The sequence below is a fragment of the Sinocyclocheilus anshuiensis genome, unplaced genomic scaffold (genome assembly GCF_001515605.1).
Source record: "Sinocyclocheilus anshuiensis isolate Anshui unplaced genomic scaffold, SAMN03320099.WGS_v1.1 scaffold658, whole genome shotgun sequence".
Lineage (NCBI taxonomy): Eukaryota > Metazoa > Chordata > Actinopteri > Cypriniformes > Cyprinidae > Sinocyclocheilus > Sinocyclocheilus anshuiensis.
Window position 1 is genome coordinate 926,760 of NW_015542402.1, and position 7,507 is coordinate 934,266.

General features: G+C 37.5%; 1 protein-coding gene across 2 annotated transcripts in view; it reads left to right on the forward strand.

Annotated features, from left to right (window-relative positions):
* LOC107692977 (protein Jade-1-like) overlaps nucleotides 1–7,486 on the forward strand; it is a 66,858-nt gene extending 59,372 nt beyond the window's left edge. For both annotated transcript variants that reach the window (XM_016492206.1, XM_016492207.1), the window contains exons 11-12: nucleotides 2,384–2,512; nucleotides 4,904–7,486. In XM_016492206.1, coding sequence (XP_016347692.1) covers nucleotides 2,384–2,512; nucleotides 4,904–5,652 — 878 coding nt within the window. In that variant the 3' untranslated portion in view covers nucleotides 5,653–7,486. The remainder of the gene's footprint in view (nucleotides 1–2,383; nucleotides 2,513–4,903) is intronic.
* The last annotated feature ends 21 nt before the right edge of the window (nucleotides 7,487–7,507 follow it).

Here is a 7,507-nt window from a genome sequence, read left to right on the forward strand (position 1 = left end):
TTTTATCCGCCATCTCTATCTTTCTGTTGCTCGGCTCGGCTAATGTCCGTCCTGTGCGCTGAACTCTCTCTCCTCCACATCATGAGTAGACACACCCCCTTACTGCTGATTGGCTACAAGTTTGTTTTGCTAGTCGGCCCGAATCAGTTTTCTAAAGCATTTTTGAAAAATCGCTTACCCCACCTTTAACCTTCATTTAACTGGTAAAAGAAAAAGAAAAAAAACTTTAAAAAGTTGGGATAGAGGCAAAATAAAAGTGAAAAGATTATAGAATATGTAAGCTAAACTGTTTTGAAACATTTCACAATAAGCAGGTGCATTTGGTAATACTTTAGGGCATCATGATCAAAATCATCATTAAAAAAAAGAAGCATCCACCAAAGTCTCAGTTTTTGCAACCACTTTGTGCCAAAAAAAAAAAAAACTTTTCTCGATGCAAGATTGCAAAGAATTTAGGTCTTTCACCATCTACTATACTTAATATTGTGAAAAGATTCAGGGAATCGGGAGAAATTATTTAAATTGTGAGATAATGTGTTCATTTTGATATTATGACATACAGTTGGTTTTAATGCTAGGTTCGTTCATGTTGGATTGCAATTTATCAAATAAACCTAATAGCTCTTTTGGCGAAAATAAACAAGATTCTAAAGCTTAAAACAAAAAAGTCATGGGACGACAGAGTGATCTGCATTCATGAGACCTGCCTTATCATTTTTGTTTGTGCTTCCAGGGTCGCTATTGACCTGCTTCTCACACAGTGCTGTATGAACGAGCTGCATTCGGTCGGATCCCTCTTTGCAGTGTTCATTATTCCTGAATCTCTGACTCAGCACTTTTCTCTACTTGCTGGCTTTCTGTCATCTGCTGTTAAGACCCATATTTATTCTGACTTCCAAAAAAACACACAGATTGGCATGCGACCGCCAGGCCTGCGAGCCTCATCAGCGCAGACCTCGACCCTCAACAAGACCGTTTAAGGTTAATCTGGACCTTATTACGTACAGCCAAACCCTCTTGACATCACATCCGAGCAACTATCCACCACTGAGATTTACTACAGTGATGTATAGAAGCTTTGCATGACATTAAGCGGCTGATTGCAGCCTGATATGTGACGTTTTCTCATTTGTGGGTTTTTGGGATCTTGGTTAAAAAATAGCCTTCACTGTGAAGAATCAAAAAAATGCTTTTGAGCTGTATTAGCTTTAAGTGAGCTCAGCTATAATGATTCCAGATCATGTCTGACATAATAAAAATTTATTTTTTAAATGAAAACTTCAGACAAAATAGTTGTATAAAAAAACAATTATCATGACTCATAAATGTCTTATAAGATATGCTTGGTTTTCTGATCAAAGTTCTAAAACATAATGCAATGCAATACAATGATGATTGAGAGATGATTAAATAAACATTCCTCAAAAGCCGGATGAACATATGGTTTTTTTTCTGGAAAAATAATGTCTGGATAATCAATTAAATCTAAGCTGCTTCAGTCCAGTAAGTGCTCATGTTGAAATATTGCGAACAATACTCAAAAATATCTGCATTAGTATCATATAACTGAAATTATTGTGGCTGTTAAAACTGGAAATCATACCTAAATATATTCCGATGACAAAATGATTACCTCACAGAATTTCCTGACAATAAAAACTGTCAGTCGACATTAAAGGTTTCTCACTGATATAAGTTGCAACAACTTAAGAATGTGCTCTTTCTGTAAAAATGCATTGGAAAAATGAATAACTAAAATATAAAGAATCCACAAAACTGTATTTCAGAATAGTCATGAATTCAGGAGATCAGAGTTTTGTTACTGCAAATGTTGATGTTTAAATTAATACATAAAATGTTGTAACATTTGGTGTAAATTTGGTTTGTTTCATCAACTAACAATTTTGTAGACTAAAATTAGATGCCATTTTAATCCGATTAAAATTGACTGAAATGAATGAATATGACATGAAATACTAAATTTAAAGGATGATTTGAAATGAAGTTTAAAATGAAATGCACTTGTTAACAGCCAGGTTTGTAGTAAACAATAAATGCAGTAAACGAGGTGCTGTTTGGTTTAGATTTATGTCTTGCACTCTCTTGTGGACCGTTGATTTAAATTCTAGTGTTCGCTGATCTTTTCCTCAAACTCAGTGCTTCCTAAAGCTGTGCTGGAGACACTGCACATATCGCATGTGTCAAGTCTGGAGTCTCCACTAATGAGTCTCAGTACAGCTAATAATGTCTCAGGACAGCTTTGAAAAGCACTGAATATAATTTGAAATATTTAAGTGAAAAATTCAAATTTGGCTGACAGCTGTAAGGTGTTTAATTGCTCGTTTTAAGTGTTTTGCATGCTCTTATATTCTGTGCGTTATAGAAAAAACTCGGAGAGGGGAGAAGATTCATCGCAATGGAGTCAGGGAACGAGTGAAAGAAAGGAGAAAGAGTAGTCCAGACAAGAAAGACAAATGGAGATCAGATGACAGCTCTGTATTCACACAGCTGGGTAAGTAACTGAATGATGTGTTCGGTTTCATTGTCTGTACAAAAGAGTTTGAAGTGGAGGAAAATGTAGAAATATTCCACATACATGTTCTCTAAACTTATAAAGGTAATATATGTTTGTATTATGTTATGTGTAATAATAAAATGTTAATAATATTGTTATAGTAACTCACTCTGCTCTAATGAACACGCTCAGCCGTTCTATTATGTTAAAACTCTGGGTTCGACTGTTTATGTTCCAAATAAAAAGTTAAAAAGAACAGCATTTATTTAAAATAGAAATCTTTTCTAACAATATACACTATACTGTTCAAAATTTGGGGTCAGTGCATTTTTTTCTTTTCTTTTTTTTTTGAGAAATAAATTTATACTTTTATTCAGCAAGGATGTTTTAAATTGAGAAAAGGTGATAATGAAGACTTGTGTTGTTAGAAAAGGTTAATATATAATAAATGCTGTTCTTTTTAACTTTTTATTCATCAAAAAATCCTGAAAAAAGTATCAAGGGTTCCAAAAAAATATTGTTTCCAACATTGATAATAAATCAGCATATTAAGAATGATTTCTGAAGATCATGTGACACTGAAGACTGGAGTAATGATGCTGAAAATACAGCTTTGATCACAGAAATAAATTTCATTTTACAATATATTCAAATAGAAAACCATTATTTAAATTGTAATATTTCAAAATACACAATTTTTCTGTATTTTAGATCAAATAAATGCAGCCTTGATGAGCAGAAGAGACTTCTTTAAAAAACATTTAATATCTTACTGATCCCAAACGTTTGAACAGCAGTGTATATATAAATCAGGTAAAAACAGTAAACATACATGAGAACAAATAATTTTTTGTAACTATTTAAGAACTGTTTTTTAATTGTTTTTCACAGAATGTGAATATTATAAACATTTTTAAAAATATTTTTCAAACAGCAGAGCATTCAAAAAAAATTACATGCATAAACTGATAAACATTTCTTCATTCTTCATAATACATTTTTTGAATAATAACTGCTAAATGCATGAATGTAAATACCTTCAATGGGTAGTTGAGAAACTGACTTAAAATACGCTTAAAAAAAAAAAAATTCTTCTTTTTTTTTGGGTCTGTGCACCTGACTTTAACCATGAAATATCTAAATGAGAAATAGTCACACAATTAAAAAAAATAAAATAAAAACATCCTAGGTTAACAAGTATTTCCAGCAACTCAAAAATGTTTTGCTGGTCAAATTGACATAATACAGCAGTTAAATATGAGTGGTGATGACACAGAAAGCTGAAGTCTGCAACAGCGCCCATCTCAGTACTTTTTTTGTATTGGTGCACCATCTACACGAGGAGTAGGAGCAGACTTCAGTTCCAACCCTGGTCCTACATGCCTTTTACTGTGGCCTGTTGCATGAAGCTAGCTGAACAAACTCTGAGTTTCAGAGTAAGTTTAGAGTTGACAAAACCAAACAAATCCAGCCTGGTTTAGATCAGGTTCAGCGGGCTCACAAAGCTCGATATAAACGTTCTCTGTCAACACAAGAGTTTGATCCAGAGTTTGTGATTAACTCTGAAGCGCGTGCAGCAAACAGCCAATCACGCGGAACATGGAGAGCATCAGTTTGATTCACTTCTCACGAGAGTCGGTGCAATTCACTTCTCTGCTGAAGATTAAGAGATGTCGTTATTAAAAATATTATGAATTTAAATGCATTTACAAGGCAGGACTAAACACTGTTGCTGCAGCAAAACTTTGAGAAGGCGGCAGAGAGAAAATGCAACTGAATTTATAATAAATTAATAATTTAATCTATTAATAATTTATATAGTTCACAAAGAGCTCCAAAGAAAACACATAAGTTTAGTCATTTTAAAAGCTTTATATATTAAAACGTATTTGTGTATATATTTAATTTAAATTCAGTTTAATATTAATTGCCAGTTCATATAATAATAATTATTTGAATTATAAATAATCATAATTAATATAATATGAATATAATAATTAGCAGCAAAAGACAGGCAATTTTCTTTTTAAAATTCTTTCACTGTGAGCTGCTTTAATTAGGAGTGAGAGATAGAGGTGGAGTGGCTTTATTGCATCAGATGTGTCACTTTCCTCACAGCTGATTGGTCCAGCTTAAGTTTACGATCTCTCAGGGTAGCCGTGTAGCGCAAGTTACTATGGCGACGAAACCCGCTCAAAACCAACCCACCTTCTTGAGCCCGAAAACTCAAGAGTTTGCTCAAACTAAACACAAACTTGCGTGGGTGAAAACCGAAACTGGCTTCATGCAACAGGCCTCTGGACGCCTTGATTGGCTGGTTCAGATGTGTTTGATTAGGGTTGGTAGTAGCTGGGTTGGACACGGACTGAATGTATATCTCTTCCACAGGTTTCTCCAAATCCTTCCCACTGGACGGCTCGCTTTTTGACAGCTGGCTGGCTCAGTCGGTTCACATCACGGCAGATAACATGCTGAGCCAGTGGTCTCTATCCGGAGAGAGCCGCAACCCCTCCGCCAGCCTCCTGTCAGACCAGCTCCTGCAGGGCGAGGAGAACCTGCTCAGCCTCATGATGGACCACTCTATCAAGTCCACCTGGAAGACGCCCCAGCTGGGCCGCAAGCCGAGGGGTGCGCCGCGCAGCCGCAGGAAGTCCGTCTCGCTTCCAAGAATCAGATCCACAGTTAAAGGCAAGGTTTGTCCTGAGGACCAACGTCCCAAACGAGGAGAAACAGTGCGCCATGCACACCACCATCACACCCGCAGCAGCGAAGGCAGGCTGGACCCTCTGCAGCCAGCCATATCCAAAATGGACTCGTGCCACATCTCCGAAGAGCATGGCTCTTGGGTCACCGGTGCGGACGATGGAGATACGGAGAGCGACAAGCGCTCGCAGGTGGCCTTACGTCTGCGTCTACCTAGACAGGGCAAGTCACGCTCTAAGAGCAACACGACGCAGGCCTTGCTGCAGAACAGCACTGGGAACAACATCTCCGCGCACGACACTGAAACAGACGGCTATTTCTCTGATGCGGAACAGAGTGACAGTGAATTGCGCTATTTCAGCCGGAAGCTGCGCTTGCCCCAACTGCATGCTGGGAAGGAGGAGGTAGTGCGGAGAAGCGTGCTTGCCTCCTAAAACCATTTTTGGATGCAGCGGTGTTGCTGTAGGAGACACAGTCTCTCTCCCGTTTCTAGACCTTCAGATGTAAAGGCGTGTGTTCTTTTCTCGCTTTATGTGTCAGAGTATGCTAGTCCGTCGCCTACATTTATGCAACCATAACCATTTGTGCTTGACAAACAAGAAAAAACGAAAAAGTCTAAATGAGCACTGTCGGAGGTGTCGTCTTGGGAAGCAATAGGCTCTGTCCTGGAACAGGGACGATGACGTGGGCATTATGACGTCTGTTCAGGTTGTTTGTTTTATATGAATACGTCTGTCGTGTGTCTCCAGAGGATGCGGCTACTATAAAATGATGTACAGAGAAAATATGACACAAATAAGCACAAATAGCCGTCGGGGAATGTAGCACACATGTACCTGTCGTATCCACCGCCTCATTCGCTTTTACAGAGACTAGACGTACCAGAATCACACGGACACTTGAGCGTAATTCTTACGTGCCAGATCAGCTTGCATCATGGGTGAATCTCACGAACATGGAGCCTGTTTTAAGAGCCGTGTGATAATTGAGCACATTTTTGACATTTGGTCAATCCATCTCCAGTGGTCCGAAGTTGAGTGATTGCCTCTATCTATTGGTATCGCAAGACACCAATTTTGTACTTTTTATTTTACTTCGTTTAATCACTGTGGTCATCTTTGTGTGTGTCATGGTGCACAAAACATTTTGGGTCGTTTATGGAAACCTCAGTATCTTGAAAAATCACAAGACTGGTCTCTTTACATTCAGAGCAGCATGACGAGTCATATCGTACCCAATATTCCATGTCGGCAATTTTGGGCATCTGCCATTTCGAATTTTGACAAAAAAAATGCTATATTTTTCGAATGCATTGGTGTATTGTTGCAAAACGTGGTATGTGTCTTCGACACAATTCCCTGAAGGTACTCAAAACGTTTTGTGGCAAACATAATGAAATTTCAAAAAATGTTAATAGCTTTTGATTAATTTTGCCTATTGTCATGAGACTTATCTTGATAGATACCTTGGATCATGCAGAGAACATAATTTCCAATGATGCCATAATCGGCTGAACTTCCTGTCCGCCATTTTGATTTATGTTGAAAACCTACTTTTTCAAACTTCACTTAGACCGTTGGTCCGATTTTCACCAAATTTGGCTCAGATCATCCTCAGACCATAATGGCAAAAATTTATGAATTTCGTGTCGATAGATAAAATGGTTTTCGTTTAACGCACCAACGAATTTGATGCCAAACTGCATCTGAGGCTGTATCTCTGCAAAGCTTTGACATACTGACACCAAATTTATGTGTGTCATTGTCACCTCACACTGACCACACCACATCAATTTGGTAACAGCGCCACCTATCGATCAAAATTGATAAGCCATTAAATCATATTAGTAATGATTGAATTTATGATTTTTCAGCCAGTTTGTGTAAAATCACCTTAAAATGTCTTACTCATTGTTGCGTTTGGTCTGATCCTCCCTGCCATGCTTGCTCCTCATTCTGCCTCTGTTGTGCTTGGCCCCTTAATTGCTGCTTGCATTTGGACTTACATTTTAAGTCTAAGGAACGCTCATGTTCATGTATCTTAAAATATGCATTTGAGATCAGTTTTTGATTCAAGGAGCTTCAGGATCATCTTGAGCCAAGATACTGAGGTTTCCATAAATATCTGTATGACCCAAAATTCGTTGTGCGCCATGACACAAAGACAGCCACCCTGATTAAACGAAGAAAATAAAAAAAATTAAAAATGGGTGGTTTTGCAATACCAACAGATGGAGATAATCACAAAAAAAAAAAAAAAAAAAAAAAATTAAAAATGGGCATGAAACTC